This window comes from Telopea speciosissima, chromosome 2, assembly GCF_018873765.1.
Source record: "Telopea speciosissima isolate NSW1024214 ecotype Mountain lineage chromosome 2, Tspe_v1, whole genome shotgun sequence".
In the NCBI taxonomy this organism is placed as follows: Eukaryota; Viridiplantae; Streptophyta; class Magnoliopsida; order Proteales; family Proteaceae; genus Telopea; species Telopea speciosissima.
In genome coordinates this window covers 45714318-45741702 of record NC_057917.1, presented here as the reverse complement: position 1 = coordinate 45741702, position 27385 = coordinate 45714318, and the positions used below count along the sequence as shown (strand labels likewise).

Sequence of the window (27385 nt, the reverse complement as noted above, 5' to 3'; positions counted from 1 at the left end):
GTAACCTCCTTATCCATAATTACAGTTAAATAATATGTAAAAACTGTGGGTAACCACAATAACATTAATTACACTAGGGCGCCAAAACCTTGATGGCAACCCCGAAAGCTAAAAAAACATGTTTGCACCACTAATGAAAGTTGACAAATCAAAATTCTTCAACTAGTCTAAAGTCTGAACAACAAATTAGAAATAATGGCAATGCTAATACATCTAAAGCTACTATCTACTTCTGCTTTTCTACAGTGGTTCTTCACAGAAGAACTTTTTTGGCTCTTGCAACTGATTCTTGTTGTCATTCTGGTCACAAAGAGTTGAGTTTCTTGGGGAGCATTGAAGGCAATAATTCACAGTTCTCTCATTGAAATTTTGGTGTTTTATCACGTGCCTACCTAATCAAATAAACCTGCTATGATTTTCAGTCTACAGTCCTCAAGTTGTAGCCGAGAATGCGGTGGGATTTAGAATTCTCGGCTACAACTCCAAAGAGTAAAATCTCACAGCATAGCAAAATGTGCTACCACTCATGTGGATCCTAAATGCTGGATTTCCCCTCTACCAAATACTTAAGCACCAAAAAGGAGAGGAAAGTGAATGGGAAATTGGATGATAATACTTCCATAGAAGCTGAAAATGAAAAAGAAAAAAAATCTAAGGAATTCGCAGATCAACTTAGAGCATCATAGATTAAACTATTGGATTAATAATCATACCAGTCTCTCCCCTAGTCCCCTGATGTGTTGCTTACAGGAGGTCCATCTTTCTTAGTATGTGTGTACATGAAAAGCTCCAACCGAGAGAGAGGCACTCCATCTGGGTTCTCCTTATGCTAAACAAAAAATATATATTCAACATTAGAAGTGGGGTATTTGAGTGGTCGCAAAATATATAAAGAAGATATATGTATAGAAAATTATATGCTTCTACCCTCTATATTACCTTCCTCTCTCTTTTTTGTACCAAACTTCTCTTCCCAACAGTGTCGCCCATTTTCTGATTGTATCTATTCTCCTTATTACGCTTGTATATGGCCTAACATATTTGAAACAACCGCATACAAATCATATAGTTTGAAACAAATACATGGAAGTCTCACATACTAAGAGTCGGACCAATTAAAAAGTTGAAACATAAAATTATGGCCTTAACATATACTCACAAAAGACTTGCTGAATTAAGAGGAATTTCAGGCTTAGCATGAAAACTCATTCTGCTATTACTAGAAAAAGGTAGTTTCTGGTAGCTCTAACAGTGTTGTATATCTTTCATATGCACCAAGAACAAAATTGGAAGCAAAGACAGCTGCAGAAAAATAAAGGAACATGATGCAGACAATATAGGTTACAAAAGTTTCAAAATGTTTTACTCAATCCACAAAACAGTTTGTCTGTATCTCTTAAATAAAGCAGGGTATAAATGGTACTGTGGAAAGTAAATAGCCTATCTAATTTTTCCTTCACTAATAATCTTAATCATATTGGCCAAAAGAAAAAACTATATCTGGGTGTGGATCTGGGCACATGAATTTAATAGAATGATGCAAGTATAAATATGAATGGGCCAACAAATAAAGCAGTTAGTATATGTACGTTAACAAACACAATGCTCTGGCAGTCTGGCTGATCAAAATATGACTGCTTTGCTTGTTCACAAGTTCATTCAAGGCCCAAACTGCCCAAAATTCTAAAAGTGTATTTTCAGTAGAGATATGGCAGCTCAATAAATGTTGAACCAAAAAAAAAGATTTCCAATTAACCTTTATGGAGACTATGGAAAGAATAAAATTCCTCCAAGGAACCATAACATAGAAATCACAAACAACAATTGTCTTATCCATGGAAGGTGTCCTTTGCATACACACCTCAATGTAGCTATCCCCGCCCCCGAACATCCCATAAAAGTGGATGAACCTCCCAGTATAGGTGATAAATCTGAATGCACAAGAACCGTATAATTGTGAATGCAGTACCTAACAATGGCAATATATCAATAACTATGAATGTAAATTATTGGAGGTGAAAACATGTAATTTCCTGTCTAAACAACAAACATAATGCTATCAATGCCATAATATGAAAACAGATCAAGGAGCTAAAGCATTAGATGCAAGATACTTAATGGATCAAGAGCCATGCAACATGAACTAGTATCTCTCGCTGAAATTTGATTTGGTCCCTATAGAAGTTCAGTTAATGAAGTAGGTTTGTTGTGAAACTGTTTTGCGTTGTTCTAGGTCTCCTTATTCATTCTGACATATGCAGGAACTAGAACGAATTAAAACCTTTATGCTAAGGATTAATAAAAAAATAAGAATTTTATTGAAGAAACTGTTCACGAATAGAAGGCAAAATTTAGTGAGGTTTGTGAAACAATGTCCATACCTTGGATGTTACTTTGATTAACTTGCAAGCTACACTTTGGAGTTTGGACTAATCTGCATGGGGGTGTCTTTTGGGAATGGCACTCACCACTTGTGAAACCAATCAAAAGGAAGGTGATCTCATGAGTCATGACCCAACAGCTTTGCATTGACTGGTCTCTCCTTGTCATTTTTTCCAAATCAAAACCTTTCAGGATCTGATTTTGAGAAGGTTAGTTGATATCAATTTTTTAGGAAAGAAGAACTGAGATAGAGAGAGAGAGAGAGAAGATTGGACCTGTAATAATTTTGATGATAAGTTGCTTACATTTTCAAGCATAAATATAAAAAAAAAATAATGGGAAAAGTACAGGTATGTCCACTGTTCATATATATTGGAATTTTCTGTCCCAATCAAATATTTCAAGATGATCTTTTCTTCCATCTCAAAATTTTTTGAGTAAAAGGACCAAAAACTAGGTTTTCAAATTTCACATCAGCTATTGTGCTACATCATCAAGCATCCACTTTACTAGACATATTGAGGTAGGAGCTGGGAGCATGAATGAAAATTTAAAAAATGGAGCAGCTTCCTACACACCGACTATAAGTGCTAGTTGTCAATTAGTCTAACACTTAAATTTATTGGGCATGTTATCCACATCATAACCTAATCATATATATTAAATTCCATGTTATCTTACTTTTGGACTTGTCATTGTAAAGCTATGAAAACATGTATGAGAAGATGAGATTATTTGAAAAAGAAAGATCAAGGGAATAAGTTCTACATGGTGGGTAGTACACTTGCGTGGACCACCAAATTTGACATTATAACATATCTAGGACATTTACTACCTATGCAACAGTGAGACTACCAAATCAACTTGTCCATATTGCAAAAAATTGATTGTGTTGAAAAAACCCCCATATGTAAGAACATTTTTTGTTTTCCTTTTAAAAGTAGATGCAGCTTGCTGATGTGAAAAAAATTAAAATAAAAAATGAGCTATGACAATGGTAAACTTAGTTTTGAGTCTTTTTTGTCTAAAAAATTTGAGATAGAAGGAGACCCTAATGGGATATTTGTATATGGTTAAGGAGTCCTAACAACATGAGAAGTGTGCTAATTAGTACTTTTACCATATTTGAAAGGCAAAAGCATCTATGGACAGACACATCTAGATAGTTTTTGGGACGAACATGGCTAATTTTCCTTGTGGAAGGGTGATTTGACAATTATGACCGTCGGACAGATAGAAAATAGTTTGGATTGACCATGTGTAAAATTTTAAACCCAAAGTTAATCATTTAATAATGAAATTCCCTTCCATGTATATCCAAGCATTCTCATGGTGGTCTACGCAGCCTCTTTGTGGTCTTTAATTCGATGCTTTGTTTTTTCATTTGACAAACTCACTTTTGGGTTAAAACTTGACATGTGATCAGTAGGAGGCTTGGGGTTTACCTGCTCATAAAATTTTCACCCTATTTAATTTTTTCACATGGAAAAAATAGCACATCTAAGAAAATTAGACTGAATTTTAAATGCAAAAAAGTCAGATTCATTTGAAGGGAGAGAGAGAGAGAGAGGTACCTTGAATAAATTTTGTCATGTACAACGAAATGATACTCTGTGCGTGTAGGCAGGTTTGACAAACCCTTTAATTTTGTGCACCCACCATTTAGTAGCTTCAATCCCTTTGACTTTGTCAGATCTGGTAATTTTTCCAAGGATATACACCCCCTAACATCCAAGTATGTCAAAAATTTCAATCTATTATTACTAGATTGAATCTCAGTTAGCTTCTTGCAGTCCTTAGCTTTTAACTCCACTAAGTATTTCAAGTTTGACAGATCGGGTAATATTTCCAAGGACTCGCATCCACTTATATCCAATTCCCGTAAGGATTCCAATCCGTCAACACCCTGAATCTTGGTTAGATTCTTGCAGCCTTCAATCTCTAAATGCATCAATTTTTTTAAGTTTGACAGATCAGGTAATCTTTCCAATGACTCGCACCCAATAATATTGAAAGTCCGTAACAACTCCAATCTGTCCACACCATGAATCTCGGTTATATTCTTGCAGCCTTCAATCTCTAAATGCTTCAATTCTTTTAAGTTTGACAGATCCGGTAATCTTTCCAAGGACTCGCACCAAATAATATGAACATACTCTAAAATTTTCATTCCGTCGACACCAAGAATCTGGATCAGATTCTTGCAGCCTTCAATCCTTAGAACGTCCAATTTTTTTAAGTTTGACAAATCCGGCAATCTTTCCAAGGACTCGCAGCCACTAATAACCAAAAACTCTAAGTTTTCCAGTCTGTCGATACCATGAATCTCCGTTAGATTCTTGCATCGCTTAATGAATAGATAAGTTAACTTGTTTAAGATTGAGAGATCCGGTAATCTTTGAATGGCTATGCAATCTCCTATTCCCAATTTTCGCAAGGACTCCAATCTGTCAAGGCCTGGGATTTTGGTTAATAACCTCCCCCAATTCTCAATCGGTAAATTCGTAAATTTCATCAACTTCCCCTGTTTTCCAATATCTAATTCCCTCAACTCTTTTAAGTTTGAAAGATCAGGAAATCTTTCCATCATCGAGTAGCAACACTCATTGATACCTAAATAGCTCAGGTTCTTCAGGGTTGAGATATCCTCCGGTGATGCTTTTAATGATCTGGCCCTGTTAATTGATAATTCCTGTAAGGATTCATAGTCCTGAAGGCGCTCAATCTCTGATAATTCTGGACATTCATTGATTTGTAGTTTCCTCAGTCTTTTTGAATCTCGCAGATATGGTATTTTTCTTAATGATTTGCAAAACCCTATCTCCAACACCTCCAGAGATTCCATCCCCTCGCCTTCAAAATCGGATATGACATCGTTCGAACTGAGCACTAAAGTCCTTAGATTTTTCGAGCCCGTCAGTTTTGGTAAATTTTTTAATGATCTGCACTCCCAAATCTTGAAGTCCTCCAGGGAGTCCAATTTGTTGTCAACACCTTCAATTTCTTCAAGGCTCTTGCAATCGAAAAGAGTTAATGTCTTTAAATTTCTCAAGCCTCCTGATGCGCTTGATAGTTTTACCATTGAGTTGCAACCCTCAGCATATAGGCTGGTTAAACTTGAGGGAAGACCTGAGATGTATCGAATTGAACCGCAGTAATTAACATCAAGGCTGGTCAAACTTGAAGGAAGACATGAGATGTATGTCAAACTTTCGCATGTACTTAAACTGAGGCTTTCGAGAGCGGTCAACTGAGAAATTTCACTTGGGAGATCCACTACATTATCGCCAAAACATAAATTAAGTTCTATCAAGGATATCATGCGGCTGAATTTCTCCGGCAACTTCTTTACATTTTGACATCCTTCTAAATTGTGTTTTTTGAGAGAAGTCAACTGACAAATTTCATTTGGGAGATCCACTAGACTCTCGCACCATCCTAAATCAAGTTCTGTCAAGGATACCATACGGCCCAATTTCTCTGGCAATTTCTTTAGACTTCTGCATCTTATTAAAGTGAGTTTTTGAAGAGAAGTCAACTTACAAATTTCACTTGGGAGATCCTTTATTCTCCGGCAGTCACTCATGTCTAATTTGACTAAGTTCGTGAGATGACAAATGGAAGTGTCAATCTCATCCAAATTTCTACAGTCTTTAAGAAGCAATACCTTCAAGAGTCGGTTTGATGAAACATCAGGAGTACTAGATAGTTGAAGACAAGATGTCAGATTTAGAACTTTTAGATTTTCTGCCATCTGCAAAATAAAAAACATACAGTAATTTATCTAATTAACTTAAGGACTGAAAGAAAATTTTAAGTTTTTTTTTAAAGACTATTGATACAAACAAATTAATTAACAGAGAGAAGTTCTGCCAGACCTTGATGTACTTCCAACCCATCCAGTTTTTGGTGATCTCACTACATGACAGATCAAGAACTGCCAGTTTCAGTGGACAAAAATTGGTTTGAGCATATTGCTCAGGGCATCCTTTCCAGCTAAGCCATCTCAGTTCTGAAAAAGAATTGGTGAAGTTCCAACAAAATTGTGCGTAATCGACTTGAAGTAACCTTAGTCTTGTCATTGTAGCAAATCCTTCGCTCGTCAAACCTTCACTCCTTGATATATCTCTAAAGTCAATACTAAGTCCCTTAACTTTATTTGTTCCCTAGAAAATAGAGAACGTCAACTAATTAAGTACCAAACTAAGATTATTGTAATAAACCAAAAAAAAAAAGCCATTAAAGACCTAACTCACAAACTACACAAAAAAAAAAAAAAAAACTGTATTCAATACCTACCGTCTGTGTATGCAGTACTTCTAAGACTTCCTCTTGAGACCATATTCGAGTACGCATCCCTGGCTCATCTATGTTCTCTTGACGAACAATATTCCTTCCAAGATCCCGAAGCTGATCGTGCATCCCTAACTCACCTTCTTCATTAATCGTTACCAATGACCTTACACAAAGATCATAAAGTCCTACTTGAGAAGAAAAACCACATCCATCCCATATGTGACATACAATATCTTTATTTAATCCAATGAAAAAACAAGCAGTATCAAGAAACATTTGTTTCCCGTCAACATCTAATCCATCATAACTTATTTTCAATCTTTTCATGACATCATCATCGGAAACTTTTTGCAACTTTTGTAACATGTTTTTCCATTTTGATTTTTCCAACTTATTAAATAAAGACGAGCCTATAACTTGAAGAGCCAAGGGAAGTCCTCCAGTAGTTTTTATCATATCTTGTGAGAGATCCAAATAATCATCTAGAGGTTGGTCCCTTCCAAAGGCATAATGACTAAAAAGTTCAAGAGAATCATCTACAGCCATTATATTGGGCTCATAAATCCCATCTGCATTTTGAGCAATTAAAATATCCTTATTTCTGCTTGTGATAATGATCTTACTTCCCATACCAAACCATTCACGGTCCCCAGCCAAAGATTTTGCTTGAATATCTTGATCCACATCATCAAGAACAATAAGAACTTTTATTTTGCAAAATCTTTCTTGGATCACTCTAATTCCAGTACCCACATCAGTAATATTTTGATTTTCTTGTTTCAGGATATCTTTGATAAGTTTGTTTTGCAGATGGTGAATCCCATGTTTTTGAGCATTCTCTCGAACATTTTCAATAAATGCATATTCTTGAAAGTGACTAAGTATTGTATTATAGACAGCCCTAGCGATTGTTGTCTTTCCAATGCCACCGAAGCCTTGGATCCCCACAATTTTTCTATTGTCAGATTCAATATCTAATAGCATCAATAATTCTTTTATATGAGATTGGATTCCAACTAGCTTCTTAGAAACAAGCAAGAGTCTCTTGTTCAATGTATCCCAAATTGTTTTAACAACTTCTTTTACTAGCTTCCCTTCATACCTGCATAATTCAAACAAAAAAATGATAATTGGGTGATGAATAATGTACATAAGGAAAGGAGTAAAAAAAAATTCAACATGGAAGAAACCACAAGTGCATTATGTGAACTAAAGAAGATTCTACAAGTCTTACTATGTGTTTGTGTCTTATTTTTCTGTTTCTATTTTTGTATTGATTATCCATCAAAATCTTTCACAAATGAGCAAAAAGAGTAGCAAGCATGGAGAAGAAAATGATAAATAGGATCTAACATTTTTCGGCCCTCAACCCAATTAGTTTTTTCACGGGTACCCCTAATCCAAAATTATTCTTCCTATAAGTGACTACATATTAAAAATGATCGAAACATTCCTACTAAAAGAGAAAGGAGAAGAGGACGACAAAAAATATTTTTTCTCTAATACATTAAAAAAAAAGTCATGTTATTATACTAAAAGAAATTGAAATCCATGTAAATTTGTTAAAAATATTTATAATTAATAAATGGACTTTGACCTATTTTATCATTTCTCTTACTATGATCATTTTGTTCTCTTTTAGTTTTTCCTCCCCTTTATGGTTGGACATCAAGTGTGTCAATCTTTGTTCACTTGAAGTCCTAAAGACAAGCCTATTGAAACTTGGCTTTGAACTTCACCAATCGAGCTCAAGCCAAGAAGAATCGTTCAAGCCCATAGCTAGACTTGGATTTTACTAGATTGGACTTTGTTGGGTACGAGAAATATGTCCAAGCATCTAAAACTCATGCTCCTTATAGCTCCAACGTCAGCCCTTCAATTAAGAGGGACCTGTCCAGTGGGTTCCATATTACTCCTACTACAGAGTTAGATATTTATCTTGGGGTTCCTCTTATTTCGGGGAATTTGAGGAAAGCTCATTGTGCAAATCTTATTCAGTGTGTCAATTCCAAATTGCAATACTGGAAAACTAAATTCCTTTCTATGGCTGGGAAGCATACATTGATCCAATCCACCTTATCTATGATGCCCACTTATTAATCAACAATCACTTGTGGCCCTCCTTAATCCCTCTGAATGTCGTGTTTTCAATTGCCAACATCAATCAACAATCACTTGGATGCCATTTACAGGAAATTTTTATGGGCTAATGGTGAATCTTCTTTGGTTCCTACAATTGGTTGGGATTTGATCTGCCAACCAAAACAGTGTGGAGGTTTAAACCTCAAACATTCAAAGCCTATGAATTTAGCTCTCTTGGCCAAGAAGGCTTGGGCCCTCCTTAATCCCTCTGAATCGTTTTGGGGGAGACATATGAAGGCCAAATATTTTCCATCTGCAGTTTTAATGCATGCCCCTATTGTGGTTTCAAGATCTTGGGGCTGGAAGTCTATTTTAAATGCCCGTCCATTACTCTTGAAAGGTCTGTTCATTCAAGTTGGGGATGGTAGGTGCATCAATCCATGATCAGATTTCTGGATTCCCAATTATAGACCAGGGGCGGCTCCATTCCTATTACCACGTGATGCTCCTACTTCAGTATACCAACTTATTGATCACACAATGCGACAATGGAAAACAGAATATATTTTTCGATGGTGGCCTATTGAGATTACTCTTCATATCCTGGCTATTCCAATACCTCTGTCCTACTTCTGATCACTATGTCTGGTTAACTACTGCTAGTGGCATATTTACAGTGGCTTCGGCTTATAAATTAGCCAAAAGCGATGCCTTGATTATAATCCTCCTAATCGAATTTGGCTTAAAATGTGGCATTTATGTACTGCACCAAAGATTCATTTCTTCATTTGGAAACTTCTTCATGGAAGGCTACCTACGGTAGATCTTCTTAATCGAAGAAATGCTAATCTGCCATCTCAATGTCACTAGTGCCTGGATCCTAACACTAATCCAACTCATTTATTTATTGCCTGCCCTGTCTCTCAGGCTGTTTGGACATTGGATCCTTCATTATCAGTGAGGGATTGGATGGATTTTCAACAGGGATTGATAGATACCATACACTCATTCTCTCCAACTTCTATTGACAGGTACAAGTTATCATATATCTTTGGAATGCTTTAGCACATATGGTTAGTCAGGCTCGGACTGCTCCAGTTATGATAATGCATAAACGAGGAGACTGGTGAATGATTTCTTATCTACTAAGACTATTACAACTCAGCAACTATCAAAAAGATCTTTGATTTCTTGGTGCAGTCCTCCTCCAGGTATGATTGAAATTAACGTGGATGGATCAAGTTGTGGTAACCCTAGGGTAAGTGGTATTGGTGGTGTTGGACGTGATTCGTCTGGCCAATTTTTATTTGCCTTTGCTAAGGGTATAGGCTATAATCATGCCTGTGTTGCGGAGGCATTGGCGGTGAGGCAGGCTCTGATTTTTGCCCATTCCATGAATTTAGACAGAGTTTGCATCGAAAGTGATAGCTTGTTAGTTATCTCTATTTTGAAAGGAACGGCTAAGAAGAATTAAGCTAATCATTGAAGATTGCTTATCTCTTTGGACTTTCTTTCATCTAGTGGATTTCACTCATACTCTCAGAGAAGGGAATTTCGCTCCTGAGTAGTTCCAACTTTATGGCTTTATGGTGATGAGGAAATATATATATACAGAAGACATATATGTTTAATTTAAACCTTTAAATATGGAACCAAAAGAAACTGTTAATTGGACTTACGTGTGCTCCTTGGAATGCCATCCATCCAATTTTCCTACCTCTTCCAGAGCATCTCGCCACTTTTGCACCGTTGTCTCGTCGAAGTGGTTTTGGTGTTTGTCAAAGGCTTTCGCATATTCTCCGGTCTGCTTCCGGACATCCCTTGGTTCAACTTCGTAGAAAATGGGCATGACGGTTTGATTCATTGTTCTTTTGCATTCAGATATCTCGGTTAGCTCTTCGAGACACCAATGGCTTGAAGCATAGTTGATGGAGAAGATGGGAATCGAGATTCTTGACTGCTGGATTGCAGCGAGCAGTTCCCCGCGAATCTCATTTCCTTTGAGTAGTTCTTCCTCGTCCCGGAAAGTTCGAATTCCAGACCCAACCAAGTCCTGGTAGAGGTGATCGGCGAATTTGGTGCGAACGTCTTTGCCATGAAAGCTCAAAAACACTTCATAAGTAGTACTCGAACCACCAGTAAAAGAGGATGATGATGAAGAAAAGGCCTGATGATGAGCTGCTGCCATTCTTTCTATCAATTTGCTTGAAGAATGCCTTTCTTCAAATGTTAATATGATGTTATTATGTAAAAATACTTCTTCAATCTCTGATATTGTTACTGCTGCGTCAAGAAATCGCCAAGCGGTCTTGCGAGTGCCGTCACCTACAAGTGGACCAAGGGGTCAACAGAGAGAACCGGTGTGGTTCCGACCTAGGGCTCTCCGATGCCAAAATTAGATCTCCTGAGCAAATAGATGAATAGTGATTATTCAATATGAGTTTTGATGTCCTCTTTAAGGTTGGTGTACCTGTCATTTAATAGTGGAGTATGATGATATGGAGAGTCCCAATTTGATGGCGAGTGTGTCGTTGAGTGGATAGAGGCCCTGATTAGCAGGGCTCTATCTTGATTGGCCATCTCCCCGCGGGAGGGAGTATCCTGGTGGTATCCAGATCCTTAGCGAATAGATACTCGCGTGTGGGGATAACGTCATTGGTGCTTGAATCCGTCTAGGTGACGTGACTTCTAAGCGGTGGCCCAGAGTCCTGGTGGTGGCATAAGTCTGTAGTGACACGATTGGGTCATAGATGAGCGGCCTCGGTGTCCGTGTACATCACGTCTACGTCCACGATGTCGCGCCTAGGTGAGAGGCCTCGCCTGGGTGAGGCGGCGCCTGGGTGAGGCCAGCGCCTGGATGAGGTTGGCGCCTGGGTGCAGGCCGACGCCTGGGTGAGGCCGCGCTTGGGTGAGGCCGGAGCCTGGGTGAGGCCGGCGCCTGGGTGCAGACCACGCCCGGGTGGGACCCCCGGTTGGTTCTTCTTGGTTCTGGAGCGGTTCGCTTTGTGACACGTGGCAGCCGCTGACTGGTTCGGTGAATCTTGGATGTATCATTTGCCCCCCACTCTCTTGAGATAGGATGTCCAAGAGAGTAGATGCCTTTATATAGTGAGGGGTCCGCTGCGAATGAACTTTCTTTGTGGGGCTTGCCTGTAAATCTGTTAGTGAGGTAGGAGAAGTTGGAGGTTCAAACCTTTCCTCCTACACTTTTCCTTCTTCTTTTTTGCTTTGTTTTTTGCAGATATATGTCCCTCTTATTCACTTTCTCTTTTTTCATTTCTCATTTCTCTTTCTTACTTTTTGTCTCCCACTTTTTGCTGTTCTTGAATTTCTCCTTTGCATTGCACTTTTGTCTCTTGTCCTCTTTTTGGTGCCCACCACATGCTTGTCCTTGGGTCACCTAGACTAGTGTCCACTTTTTGGTTTTCCTTCCTTTGGTTTTGGGTCCTTGTGTATGCCTTGTGCTCACTTAGTGCCTTGCTTACTTGGAGGGCTTGAGTGGTGCTTGGCTTGAGTGCCTTGCATTTTGTGGTCTCTGTCACTTGATAGTGCCCGTGGTGTGGTCGCGTCGTCGTGTGTCTGCTCCCCTGCGCGATCGCCTTCCCCCTAAAGTAAGTTCAACCCCTTCTTTTTTCTTTTTTTTTTATGCTGGGCCGCGCCTAGGGTGGCCACCCTTGCGGGCGTGAGGCCACGCCTGGGGTGGCCTCGCTTGGGGGTGTGGCTGCGCCTATGGGTGTGAGGCCGCGCCCGTGGGTGCGATGGACCCTTATGCTTCTCCACTCTCCTTCTTCTTGTCTGTGATGGATCTGCTGTTTATACTTTGCAGGTGGTCATTTTATTTTTCTTGCTAGCTTCTTGTCTGGGAGATCGTTGCTCTGAGCAAGTAGCTAGTCTGCTTCATAATTTGTCCATGTCATCACCTAACGACTCTGATCCGACTGCGGTCGTGGTGGGATCCCTTGAGGAGTCTTCTTCGGGGTCGTCTTCCCCCGCAGATACTTCTTCTTCTTTGCCTTCCCCTGTTGCTAGTGAAAGGGAGGAGGAGGTTTCTGGAGATTCCACCCCTAGTAGGGGTCATAGGGCCTCCAGAGCTTCTATTTTTGTTGGTGACCCTAGGAGTAAGTTGGCTCCCATTCCTAGCATCTTGACTTCCTCGGACTTGGGGGTTCGCGTTCTGGAGAAGACCCCAGATTATGACTTCTCAAGGTTCCTCGAGGTCACTACGCTGCTACCTGAGACTGCTGTAGTGGCTCGTGTCTCTCCTGAGGATGATGTTGTGGTGACAGAGGAGGGTACGGTCTTACCAGAGGAGAGTATTGCTCGTCCGGCTAAGGCTGATATGATGTTTCCTTCTGGATCAGAGGCTGCTCCTCCACTAGATGCCCCCTGATTTTATAGATGTTCTTTCTGGATGTTGACTTTTTGGATGATAACTTCTTGGATGATAACTTTTGGATTGTGATGCTTGCTTTTTGTCTTTTGTATGTACTTGACTCTTTCTTTAGATGTTGATATGATTTTATCCTTGTCGCTTTGATATTGATCTATGCAATCTCATGTAGTTGGCGGTCCATAGGGATGCCTTGTCTCGGTGGTCCCCGGACCTTAGTGGCATAATGCCTCAGTGGTGGCATAACGCCTTAGGCATAGAGCATCGGTGGTGGCATAACGTCTTGGGCATAAAGCCTCGGTGGTGGTATAACGCCTTAGGCATAAAGCCTCAATGGTGGCATAATGCCTTAGGCATGAAGCCTCAATGATGGCATAACGCCTTAGGCACAGAGCCTCAATGGTGACATAAAGCTTTAGGCATGAAGCCTCAGAGGTGGTATAAAGTCTTAGGCATGAAGCCTCAGGGGTGCCATAACGCCTTAGGCATAGAGCCTCAGTGGTGGCATAAAGCTTTAGACATGAAGCCTCAGTGGTGGCATAACGCCTTAGGCATAAAGCCTCAGTAGTGGCATAACGTCTTAGGCATAAAGCCTCGATGGTGGCATAACGCCTTAGGCATAAAGTCTTGATTGAGTAGTAGAAGAAGCCGAGTATTCTCGAAATTTTTTTCCCTTGAAACGGTAATGCCATCTACTGCTATTGTTGGTTGTGCTGCTACTCCGCTGTTGTTACTTCTACTGATAGTACTTCTTCAGGTGTAGTGAGTTCTAAGTGCGGTCTACCTTCTTGCCCCCCGAAGTTTTCAAGTGGTATGTCCCTGGACGTATCTGCTTGGAAACTATATAGGGTCCTTCCCAATTTGCTGATAGCTTCCCTTCTTTTCTTAGCTGTGATGCACGTGCCCTTCTTAGGACTAGATCTCCCTGATGGAATAGCCGTTCACGTACCCTGGCATTGTAGTACTTGGCTGTTCGATGTTGGTAGGCCACGTTCCTCAGCAGTGCCTTCTCTAGTACCGCATCCAGGAAGTCTAGGTTCGCTCGAAGTCCATCTATGTAAGTTCTTTCATTGAAGTGTAGTACTCTGTGAGACATTGCGAGGACCTGTACTGGTGCCAGTGCTTCTGTGCCATACGCCAGGCGGAATAGGCTTTCTTCTGTGGGTGTCCTTACTGTGGTACGGTATGCCCACAGAATGCTTACATACTTCGACCCACTTCCCTTTGGCTCTTTCCAATCTTTTCGTTATTCCATCCAATAGGGTTCGGTTTGTCACCTCCACCTGACCATTGGCCTGTGGGTATGCTACCAAAACAGGCCGATAGTCAATATTATAACTCTGACAGAAAGCTCTGAACTTGGGGTTGTTGAACTACTTCCCATTGTCTGGGACTATGATCTTTGGTACCCCGAACCTGTAGATGATGTCGCCACGGACGAACTTCTCCATCTCATTCTCTGTAATTTTGGCTAGTGGTTTGGCTTCCACCCACTTAGTGAAGTAGTCTATGACGACCACCAAGTACTTGCAGTTGCTTGATGCTGCTGTGAAGTCCCCCAGGATGTCCACCCCCCACATGGCAAAGGGAATGGGGTTGATCACCGATGTCAGCTTGGTGGCAGGTAGATGGGGTACTGGGGCGAACAACTGACATTGCTCGCAGGCTTTGCCATACTGGATGGCTTCCTCTTGAATTCTTGGCCAGTAGAGTCCCTGACAGAGGATCTTGTAGGCTAGGGCTCTTCCACTCATGTGGCTTTCGTAGATCCCTTGCTCCCACCAAGGACCCAGCGGTCCTTCGAGTATCCAAGATGGTGTACTTTGCAGCTCTCATCCTGATCTTCCTTGCCTTGGCCTTGTCTTCTGGTAAGACGTCGTTCAGGAGGTAGTTGAGTATGGGGTCCATCCAGCTAGGCCCCTCCTCAATCTCATTAACTTGCTTCTCCCGGTATGTTAGCTCATGTAATATTTTCATGCACACTGCATTGGCCAGGTTTCTGAGTTCATCATTGGCTAGACTGGACAGTGCATCAGCAGTTGCATTCTCGATCCTTGGAACTCGAACCATCTCAAACTTCCTGAACTCCTCAAACCTCGGACCTCGAACCTCGAACTTTGACCTCGAACCTTGCCCTCGAACCTCGGCCATGGTTTGTCGCCTACAATCCTTGGCTGTAGCAATTTTTATTTATTTATTTTTTGAATTGGTCTTTGGCCACAGACACCTCTTTGCTCGAACCTCGAACCTCGAACCTCGAACCTCGAATCACGATCCTCGAACCTCGAACTTCTACCATGGTTTGACGCCTATGGTCCTTGGTTGTAGCCTTTTTATTTATTTATTTTTTGAATTGGTCTTTGGCCACAGACACCTCTTTGCTCGAACCTCGAACCATGAACCTCTAACCTCGTCCATGCCTATGGCCTGTCGATCGTGGGCCAAAGACCCCCTTTTTATTTTTCTTTCTTTTCTCTTTTCTTCTTTGCTTTTGGGCAGCGGCCTTTGATGGATGGCACCCATTCATGAATTTTTTTTTTTCTCTCTTGATAGGTGACATCCATTAATGAAGACCATGGCCCTTTGGCCGTGCCTCTTGGTCGTGGCCTTTTGGCCATGGCCTCTTAGCCGTGTCCACTTGGCCTCTCTCTTTCTTTTTCTTTTTTTTCTGGCTCTGTCTCTGGTAAGGTGCATTCAAAGGTGAAGTCTGCCAAGGCTTGGCCTTTGATGGCAGTCCTGGGTTGGAACCTGATGCCATGCTCACTTAATTCGACAGCCCAAGCGATCAATCGCCCAGAGATGTCTGGTTTGTGCAGTACCTTCTTCAATGGGAGGTCGGTGAGGACTATGATGATATGGGCTTGGAAGTATGGTCGTAGCTTCCTAGCCGCGATTACCAATGCATAGGCTACCTTCTCGATCCTGGTGTACCTGGTCTCTGCATCGATCAGAATATGACTCATATAGTAGATGGGCCTTTAGGCTTTATCTTCTTCCTTCAGCAGTACTGCGCTGACCGCGATAGGGGTGGCGGCCAGGTAGAGCTGTAATTCTTCGTTAGGTTCTGGTCGCCCAAGCAGTGGTGGGCTCTCTAGGTACTCCTTCAATTCTTCGAACCCCTTTTGGTCCTCTTCTGTCCATGTGAAGTCTTTAGGGCTTCGGAGGTTCTTCAATGTTTTGAAGAATGGTAGGCACTTGTCACCTGCCCACGACACGAACCTGGAAAGGGCGGCGACCCTTCCATTCAACCTCTGCACTTCCCTAACCATTCGAGGAGGTGCCATCTCTTGGATGGCCTTGATCTTGGACGGGTTGGCTTCTATTCCGCGTACTGAGATCATGAACCCCAAAAATTTTCCTGACGTTACACCGAAGGCGCACTTTGCAGGGTTTAGCTTCATCTGGTTCCTCCTCAGTACTGTGAATGCTTCCTCTAGGTCGATCAGGTGTTGGTTGGTGTGGATGCTTTTCATGAGCATATCATCCACATATACCTCCATGTTGCGCCCGATCTATTCCTCGAACATCTTGTTGACCATCCTCTAATAGGTGGCCCCTGCATTCTTTAACTCGAACGGCATGATGTGGTAGCAGTAATTCTCCTTGTCTATCCGAAATGCGGTGTAGGACTCATCACCCTCATGCATGAGGATCTGGTTGTACCCGGAGTAAGCATCCATGAAACTCAGCATCTCATGACCGACGGTGGCGTCGATCAGTAGGTCGATCCTGGGCAGTAGGTACTCATCTTTTGGGCATGCCTTGTTCAGGTCGATGTAGTCGACACACATCCTCTACTTCCCACTTGGCTTTGGTACCATGACCACGTTGGCGAGCCAGGTTGGGAACTTCTCCTTTCTGATGAACCCTGACTGGCTTAACTTCTCGACCTCTTCCTTGATTGCTGCTTGTTGGTCGAGGGCACAGTTATGCCGCTTCTGTTGGATGGGCTTCCTAGTTGGGTCAACATGTAGTCGGTGCTCTGCTATGGAACGTGGTATTCCAGGTATGTCAGAGGTCGACCATGCAAAGACATCCATGTTCGCTTGGAGGAGGTGTCCAAGTACTTCTTTTTGTTCCTTGCTTAGTAGCGAGCCAGCCTGTACGACCTTGGAGGGGTCGTCCCTGCTGAGGGGCCATGGGATGAGGTCTTCCACTGGTCTTCCTCTTCTCTCTGTCAGTTTATCTCTCTGGTCACTGACCATGTTCTCTAGGCAGAGTGCCATTCCACGTGTGTTACCATTATTCTTCTTCATAAAGGTGGCGTAGCACTCCCTTGCCTTCTTCTGGTCTCCTCGGACTTCGCCTACCCATTCTCGATGGGGAACTTCATCTTCAGGTGGAGCAACGATATGACTCCTCTAAGGGCTATCAGAGATGGTCGCCCTAGGAGGCCGTTGAAGGACACCACGGACTTGACAACTATGAAGTTCACCATGATAGTCACTTGTCGAGGGTGTACCCCGAAGGTGACGGGTAGTTCTATGGTACCTCTGATGGAGGCGGTGGCACCTGAGAATCCATGGAGGTAAGTGGGCTCTGGTTTGAGCTGATCGTCCCTGAACTCGAACTGTTGATAGGCATCCAAGGAGAGTACGTCTACAGATGCCCCTGTGTCTATCAGTACCCTGTATACAGGTCGGTTGGCTACCTCCACCTGTACTACCAGGGCATCCTCATGTGGGAAGCTCAGTCCTTCCAGGTCTTCATCCGAGAAGGAGATCACCGTCTTGGTCTTGGCTATCTTGCTTGGCTTCTCTGCCACTCCCACGAACCTGGCATGGGCTTTACCTTTTCTGGTGGACTCTTGCCCCGGTCCTCCAAGTATGGTAAGGATAGGAGGTCCCTTGGTGCCACTAGGTTCTGTTGCATCTCTCCGCTCTTCTGGGCGGTCTCTCTCTCGATCTGTTCTTCTTTCTTCTCTTCTTGGTTCTACTTTGTCTCCGTCACGACCTCTGTCTCCTTGGCCTGAGCGGTTGTCACGTCTCCCCTTCACACACTTGTTCAAGCTTCCTGCTCTTACAAGTTGGTCTATCTCTTTCTTCAATTGATAGCACTCCTCTGTGTCATGCCCATTCTCTTTGTGGAAGAGACAGTACTTGTTAGGGTTTCGCTCTCTGGTCCTGCTAGCATAAGTCGTGGCCAATGGAGTAGGTTACGGTCTTGGATCTGCATAAGTATCTGGGACCTGGTGGTGTTCAGTGGTGTGAACTCAGGGCTACTTACCCTCTCACTTCTCTCTGGGCGACGGTCAATCCTCCCAGATGGGTAGTCGCCCTTCTCTTGTCGACGCTCTGTCCTCCACCTCTTACTTTCTTTGCAGTCATCAAGTGCTGACCTCTTGTTGTCCTGCGGCTTGGCCTCGATTATCTTCGTTCTAGCTTGTAGTACCTCGGCCATATTTGTAAACTCCTTGCACCGCTCCAGGAGCTCTTTCATAGTCCTGGTCTCATGACGTGCCAGGTCCTTGATCAGGTCCAGGTCCCTGATACCTCCTGCTAGGGCTGTATGCTGTGTCTGGTCGTCTAAGTGTCGAACCTCCAGGGACTCCTTGGTGAACCTGCTAACATACTCCCTGAGAGATTCCCCAGGTTCTATACCACGTTCAGTAGGTTGACGGTGGTCTTCTTCTGCTTGACACTGCTCTGGAAGCGGGTGACGAATTGTTCGCATAGCTCCGCGAGCGAGCCTATAGATCTCGATCGTAGCCTGGAGAACCATGATGTGGCTGCTCCCTTGAGGGATGCAGGGAATGCCCGATAGGAGACCACACCCGACCCACCGTACAACGTCATCATGCCATTAAAGTAGTTGATGTGGTCATTAGGGTCTGTGGTACCACTGTAAAGTTCAATGGTGGGTAGTCAGAACCTGGAAGGTAGCGTGGCTGACATGATCTCTGTCGAGAATGGGTGTTGTCAAGGTATGAAATGTGTCTCGCCTTTGGTCTGCTTCTTCAGCCCTTCCAGCTTCTCATCTAGGTCACGGAGTCTTCGATCGAGCTCCTCGTCCCGTGTCTGTCCCTCACGCCTGGTAGGACATTCACTGCGACCTCGTTCACGCTCTCTCTTGGATGTCCCCTCCCGCCTTGAGTGTTGGCAGGATGGTGAATGGTAACGCCGCGATGAACCCTGTCGCGAAGGTGAGGGGCTTTCCTCTTTGTAGGTCCGGCTTCGTCTAGGTTTGTGACCTTCCTCAAGTTGTCTGTTGAACACAGACCTCTGGACCAATCTCTCTGGGCTAGGCACCCTCGCCCTGGGTGTTGGTGTCCTCCCATGCTTTGACCGTGGCGGGAGGTCTCTTGTTCTCCTAGGACGCTGGGAAGGCTCCCCCCGCTGTGAAGTGGGGGTTGCCCATCGTGCAAGTCTCTCAGATCCCACGCCCCTGGGAGATGATCTCCTAGGGTTTGGCTCTTGTTGAGGTGCGGGCTCTGCCCTTACTGACGGCGACGTCCTTTGACGGTGAGACGTCGCACACTGTGTCAAGTATTCTTGAAAGAGTCGTTGTTCATCGAGGATCTGTCGCTACAAGTCGTTGATCTGACCCACAGTTGCTGGTGCATTGGGGTCAGGTATCACCTCCACCACCACATCGTCTGCCTCGTCATTGTTGGGCTCGTCGACCACAAACTGGTCATTAAGGGGGATCTCTTCCTTCAGAGGGACATGGTCCTAGTCATTGGCTCTGCGACGAGAGCACTCTGGGGGTGGTGATCCATCCCTCGCCACGTTGTTGGTGGTGGTAGTCTTCCTTCGTGCCATTGAATGAATATGGAAGCGAGCTAGTAGATGTAATGGCTAGTGTCGTTCCCACAGACGGCGCCAATCTGTTGCATCAAGAAATCGTCGAGCGGTCCTACGAGTGCCGTCACCTGCAAGTGGACCAAGGGGTCAACAGAGAGAACCGGTGTGGTTCCGGCCTAGGGCTCTCCGATGCCAAAGTTAGATCTCCTGAGCAAACAGATGAATAGTGATTATTCAATTTAAGTTTTGATGTCCTCTTTAAGGGTGGTGTACCTTTCCTTTTATAGTGGAGTACGATGATATGGAGAGTCCCAGTTTGATGGCGAGTGTGCCGTTGTGTGGATAGAGGCCCTGGGTAGCAGGGCTCTATCCTGATTGGCCATCTCCCCGCGGGAGGGAGTGTCCTGGTGGTATCCAGATCCTTAGCGGATAGATACTCGCGTGTGATGATAACGTCATGGGTGCTTGAATCCGTTTGGGTGACGTGACTTCTAAGCGGTGGCCCAGAGTCCTGGGGGTGGCATAAGTCTGTAGTGACACGATTGGGTCATAGATGAGTGGCCTCGGTGTCCGTGTACATCACTTCTGCATCCACGATGCCGCGCCTGGGTGAGGCCGCGCCTAGGTGAGAGGCCGCGCCTGGGTGTGATGCCACACCTGGGTGAGGCCGCGCCTAGGTGAGAGGCCGCGCCTGGGTGTGAGGCCACGCCTGGGTGAGGCCCGCCTGGGTGTGGCCGCACCTGGGTGAGAGGCCGCGACTGGGTGTGAGGCCACGCTTGGGTGAGGCTGCGCTTGGGTGTGGCCGCGCTTGGGTGTGGCCGTGCCTAGGTGAGGCCGGTGCCTGGGTGAGGCCGGTGCCTGGGTGCAGGCCGCGCCCAGGTGGGACCCCTGGTTGGTTCTCCTTGGTTCTGGAGCGGGTCATTTTGTGATACGTGGCAGCCGCTGACTGGTTCAATGAATCTTGAATGTATCAGTTACCAACAACAACGTTTTAGCAAGTAAATTGCAGAGCAGTGCTGTTTACGTTCATATGAATATATTCAAGAAAAAGTCAATAATGACGAAGAGGCATCTTTCATTTAGTTGTTGGGGGAACGCTCCCACCACTTTCCTAACCACATTTCCATTTTTTTTTTTTTTTGGGTTTTTATAAGGGGAAATATCATCCCCCTCCCTCTAAGTTTCTTTAATATCAATCCAATACCTAAGTTTTGAAAAATGATAATGCCCTCTACTACTTTTTAAATATTCCATCAACCGTTCCCTGACCATAAAATATCGCCATTAAATGATGACGTAACATGTACAAAATTTCTAAAACCCCAGATTACCCTTAATATAATTTAATTTCAATTTTGCCCTCTTCAACCCCAAAACCCTTGAAGCCAACCCAGCAAGGAATCATGGCCGCGCTCTTCGAATCGGGATTCGCGATCTGCAAACGAGTGAGTTGAAGAATATCGATGCCGCCACCTGTAATCAACCACATCATCTCGCCGGTGGGTTCCAAATCCGTCCAAGCTTCAGTTCCCATATAGAGAGAGAGAGAGAGAGAGAAACGATCCTCTTCTCCACCATTTTCTCCGTTTGTCCGATGGACTCCAAATACAGTCGGGCTTCGTCATCTTCGGATCTGAAATTGCAAATCATATAGCAGAAAATACAGAGAGCAAAGACACGGCACCATTCTGATCTAGATGAGAGAGCAGAGAACTCTCTGTGACTCTGGCCTTCGGCTCAAACCCTCTTTAAAGCCTCGGAGACCGATTCTGTCTAACAGATGGGCTAATTTCCGTCGGATTTTTTTTGCCCTTTCGGATAGAAGCAACTGATTACTCAGATCTACTTTAAATTGTCGGGTTTTTTTTAAAGTTTCAAAATCATTCAAGCAATGTCATCTTCGTCTTCTTCCTTCTCTCAACCTACAATGGAGTTTATATACATGGAAGTTGTTGTGGGTTCGTTTCATTCTCTTCAGTTTTGTTGTCTGTACTTTCGTGTATTTCTTTATTTATTTTCTTGTTGAGTATTGTCTTGATTCTCATGTAGAGCTGAAGAATATCGATGCCGTCGTCTTCGGCTTTGCAGGAAGCGGCGGCAGCGACGGCGACGGAGAAGGCTTCTTCTTTGATTTTGTGGGCGACGGCGGAGGCATCGTCTGCTGGCATGGAACCATAGCGCTTGGAGAGGATGGAATTTGTCGATAGGGTTTCGATGAAGCGCTTAATGACGGCTTCCCTTGTGTGCTGCGTCGAGGGCCAAATGCTAAATGAGATGTTCGTCTTCTCCAGCTTCAGACGCGTATTCTGTAGTTGTTGTTGCTGGGTCTCTTCGGCTTCCGCCATTGGAGTGGTGGGCTTCAACTTTGAGTCTTCGGCCACTCCGCTGCTCAGACTCTCCTCTTCCTTCACACTCATCGTTCAATTGCAGAAACAGACGATCCGACAAACCCTTCAAGAAAATTATATATTATAAAAGGACAAGTTGCAGGAAGAGGAGGGGAAGAAGAAGAAGAAGAAAAAAATTCCAATGGTTGGGGACGATAGAGCAAGGAGAGAGAAATACTTATGCCTGTTAGAAGAAGAAGAAGGGTAATATTGTCTTTTGAAGTATTGTTTTAACAGTGTTAGCCACTTAGGGTACGGTTGATAGAATCTTTCAAAAGCAGGAGAGGGCATTATCATTTTTCAAAACTTGGGGATTGAATTGATATTAAGGAAACTTAGAGGAGAGGGGGATGATATTTCCCCTTTTTATAATTATTGGAACCCCATTTTCACCTGATCAGCACGTTCAAGATTCTAAAAGAGTCCCGATCCGCTCCCCATGTAGGGAGAGGTGTTACCCTCCCAAGCATGGTTATAGTGCATGATATTGGAATGGGTATCGGTCAACTTGGAAACCGATACGGTATCAGATTGGTATCAGCAAGGATCAGTTGTATTAAAGAAATTTACCTGATCCTCCTTTAAATAGGTCTTTTGATAGATCTACCCCTTGTCTGTACCTTATCACCGATACATTATCAGCAAAGTGTAAAACCCTTATGAATCACTCGATACGGGCGATCTGATATTGACATTTAGAACCGTGCTCCCAAGTCCCAACCCATTTCCCACTGCCCAAGCAGTATCCAAAACAATAGTCATAGCCAGATAGCACCATCTCTAGCTTGGTGAGCATTGATATGATTTCTTAATATTTTTTGGGCTAGAGATCTCACTTGGCTCAGTGGAGCTTACCCCCTTTGTGTATACCTTTTTAGATATGGCTGCAGATGATGGATTTGTGGAAAACCTGGAGGTTCACTCATCTGATTATGACTTTGTTGGCGTTGAGGACCCAGAGCTAGTAATAGTGGAACACGGTGACGGGTGTCCATGTGATGACTGTGCCTATTAGATATATTGATTCAGAGACTTTACTTCTAATTCTTTTTGAGTTTATACCATTCATTGTATAAGCTCTGCTTTGATAGTTATGTAATAGTCATTTGATTAAACACTAGATTATTGTATTACTTATCGCTAGACAGATGAACAGTATGTAATTATTATTTAAACACTTCCGCAATTTTATTATTTTTTTGGAAACGTAATGATCCTTTGTTTTCCGCATTCTAGTATTGTTGGAATGATTATATTAGTTTTGACTTTGATTTGGAACACTTCATTCGAGATCCTGGCGGTGTAGGATGACATTTGTCATCCTAATTATACCCCATTTATTGTATTTTATCCTTTTTTGGGATGGAGTCGTGACAATTCTCCCACGCCATATGGGGTTGGGAATTTTATTTTCAAATGCTTTATCGATAGCACAGCTCCCAAGGCATTCAAAGCTGGTCGTCTGAGAATGGCATTAAACGCAGACATCACCACCATAAAATTTACCATAATGATTACTACGTTCGGGTATTCTCCGACCGTCACAGGCATTTCTACGCTTCCTTCAATTGTTGTCGCTACTCCTAAGAACCCGTACAAGTTTGTTCCATTAGGTTTCAGATCACAGTCGCTTAACCCGAACTGTTTAAATGACTGGTACGAGAGTAGATCCACCGAAGCTCTTGTGTCAATTAGGATTGTGTACAGGTTGTTCAGAGATTATCATTTGCAGTACTATTGCATCATCATGTGGCCAGCTGACACCCTCCATGTCATCATCAGTGAAAGTAATTACTTGCTTGGTTTCTGCTATTTTTTTGGTCGTCTCAGCCATGCCGACGAACTTGGCATGTGCTTTGGCTTTTCTGACAGACTCCTGACCCGGACCACCCAAAATTGTCAAGATGGGGGCCCCCAGAGGTCTGCTTGGACCCAATACATCCTTGGCTGGTTCAGCTCGCCTTTCAGTTGCTCTAGGGTTTTCCTTATCAGTTTGCCTCTCTTCTCCTTTTCTTTCCCTTCTATCGTCTCTTTTATCTTCTCTCCTTTGATCTCATCCTTTGTCCTACTGATCAGATCAGTTATCTCTTCTTTTGTCAACATACTGGGCCAAATGCCCCTCCTTGATAAGAGTTTCAATTTCTCTCTTTAGTTGTCGACAATCCTTTGTGTCGTGCCCCATATCTTTGTGGAAGCAACAATACTTGTGAGGGTTCCTATCCTCAGCCTTTGAAAACATCGGTCCAGGCCATTGAAGGAGACCCCTATTCTCAATCTGCATCAAAATGTTCGATCGCCTTGTGTTGAAATGGGTGTAATCAGGACTGGGTGCCCTGTCGGTTTGGGGCTTTTTGTCCTCCTTCTTGTCAACTCTTTTTTCTTCTCTATCAAAACTTCTCTTCTTCTCTTGAACTCCATTTACCTCACTCCGTGCTACAATGACTTCTGCCATATTGGCGAATTGATGACACCGATTGATCAGTTCGGTCATGTTATTAGCTATTTTCAAAATCAGGGACTTTATCAACTCTATGTCAGTGATTCCACTGTGTAACGTATTGAATACGACGAAATCATCGAGGTCTGGTATGTCCAAAGACTTCCAATTAAACCGTGAAATAAAGTCCCGAATCGACTCATCCTTTCACTGTTTAATGGTTAGGAGGTTTGCCACGGTCTTTTTTTATCGGATGCTACTCTGGAATCTGGTGACAAATGCTCGAACGAGTTCGGCGAAGTTATGGATCGATCTTGGCTTCATATGGGAGAACCAATAGGTGGTTGCCCCCTTCAGAGATGCTATGAAAAATCTACAGGACGCAGTGTCCAATCCTCCATAAACCATCATCACCAAATTGAAGTAGTTGACATGATCAATCGGGTCGGTGGATCTATCGTATGATACGAAGGTCGACAATTTGAATCCTTTAGGGAGGTTAGCTTCCATAACTCCCTCTAGGAAGGAGTGTTGACTGGACACCGTTAGAATGTCCTCAGCTGGTCCCTTACCTAGACTCTCGTATTCTCTCATCAAGCTCCTTTAATCGCTGTCCCAACTCTACCTCCTCAAGTCGAGATTGAAAAACTTTTTCCACTCGGGATGATTCTCGAAAGGAACCATGCCTGCTTCTAACAGGCAACGAAATCCACCTGCCTTAGTCCAAGGTCCTCATGGAATGCCTTGAAACAGTCCTCTCGCGCTCTCATCTCAAACTCCTTTCGGATCGGGACGGTAGGTGTTACACCGCACCCGAAATACACCCTAATACCCCGGGTTAAATTGGACTTTTACTGACGGGTGATGCCACGATGCCAATGGTCAACACTTGTGACCTTGAACTCTAACAGTTCGGGGGAAGGCTCGGACACTAGGAATTTTGTTCACACCTTGATGGACGGTTGGACCCCACCATGGGTAAAACTGAACCCTAAATTTATTATACATATCCCCTTTGGAGTCCTGAAAGTATGGGTCAAAGCCCCGTAACTTTTCAAATGATTTGGGCCCTTACAGCAGCAATAGAGTCACGAATGGACCCACCAGAATGGTTCCATTCGTGGAACTGTCTGTACTGTTTCTTTCCCTTTTGATGTATTTTCATGTGGGACCCATGTCCCCATGTCCCGTACACCCAAAATAGAACCTCGAACAAGATGGATCCCCACCCTTACCTTCCTAGAGGTTGTTGGGCCATGAATATGGGCCCATAGGACTTAATTTAAATAATTAATGGGATTCTTTGATTTACTTGAGCCAAACCAGCCCTAGAACTAAAATGCTTAAATGGGGCCCTAGGCTAGGCCAAACATACCCTAATTAGCTGGACCTAATAGAGCTTGTGACCCTAGCCAAACAGGCCTTAAGACCCACTTAAACCTAAAGGACCATTCTTAGTCTTAGGGGCACCTAGGCAAACAAGCCCTAAGGCCTCTTTTTATCTTTAAAAGAGAGGGCTCAGCCCAAGATCCTCCCATCTCTCCCCCTCCAAGCCAGACCATGAAGGAGAAGAGGAAAGGAAGAAGAAGAAGAAGTAAGGAAGAGGAATGGGAGGGGAAAGGAAGAAGATGGAAGGGAAGCTAAAGGGGTCTTGCTGCCCTACCTTCCCTCCTCTTGCTGTCCGGACAAGGATTGAAGAAAAGAAGAAAAAGAGAAGAATAAGAGAGGAGAAGGTGGATCTTCAAGGTTGGCTGGAGTTGGGGTTGGAGCTCCACTCACTAAGGTATGTTCTATCTCTTGGTACCTCCCTCTTCTCCACCTATTCCTGAATTTGAGTAGGTTTACTGAGTTGGAGCTGACTTAGGGTTCCATTTGGGACTCAACATGGAGCTCAGCCCTTGAATGGGACTCTATTAACGAAGACCAAGCTCCATTGATGGCTTCTATCAGCCACTTTGCAACCATTGTTGCTGATTCCCTGGTTTTCAAACCAAAACCCTATGTTGGACCAAAATAGGAGTTAGATCCTTGTGTGATCTTGGATCCATGAGGTAGGCCTAGGTTCTAGTGACCCTTTGAAGGCCTAAGACTCCCCTCCATGACCCTGAGTGTCATGTGAACTCCAGGTTCCAAGGTGGAGGAGGAAACCTTAAGAAATCTCGGAAAGAACCCCGACGGATGCACGAACGGAGTCACTATCGTGGTTCCGTCCGTAAGTCCGTCCAGTGTATTCTGGTAACTGGTTCGAGCAGAGCCAAGAACGGATTTACTCTGTTGCCTCCGTTCATAGTTCCGTTCCCTCTCGGGAATGTCTCAAGGACCGAACGGAAGTAGGGACGGATTTATAAAGAGGTTCCATTCGTAGTTCCGTTCGCTCTCGGGTGTGTCGTAGGGTTTGAATGGATGCAAGAATGGATTCCGGTGTAAGTTCCGTCCGCTGATCCGTCCCTTATATTTTGACCTATTGGCCTGAATGGAGTCAGGGACGGACTCACCCTGTTGCTTCCGTCCATGAGTCCATCCGTGCTGTCTTGGTTGAAACTCAACTTTAATTTTGGGGGCATAACAGAGGACCCCTCTATACATCTTTTAACGTTTTCTCTCGTATTCTTAGGCTACCCAACTCGATGGATAGAAGGTGCACCGGTGAGATTCATGTCAACCACGC

The 27385-nt window shown here is 43.6% G+C and overlaps 1 protein-coding gene across 1 annotated transcript; it reads right to left on the bottom strand.

The window, feature by feature from the left end:
• Nucleotides 1–4713: 4713 nt before the first annotated feature.
• Nucleotides 4714–22310, bottom strand: LOC122650756 (disease resistance protein RPV1-like). The gene is made up of 7 exons (XM_043844143.1): nt 21836–22310; nt 10440–11085; nt 6682–7780; nt 6261–6548; nt 5742–6136; nt 4860–5579; nt 4714–4729 (listed from the first exon to the last, which is right to left on the bottom strand). Exons 1-7 carry the CDS (start codon nt 22308–22310, stop codon nt 4714–4716), a joined length of 3639 nt encoding a protein of 1212 aa, XP_043700078.1.
• Between the last annotated feature and the right edge of the window lie 5075 nt (nt 22311–27385).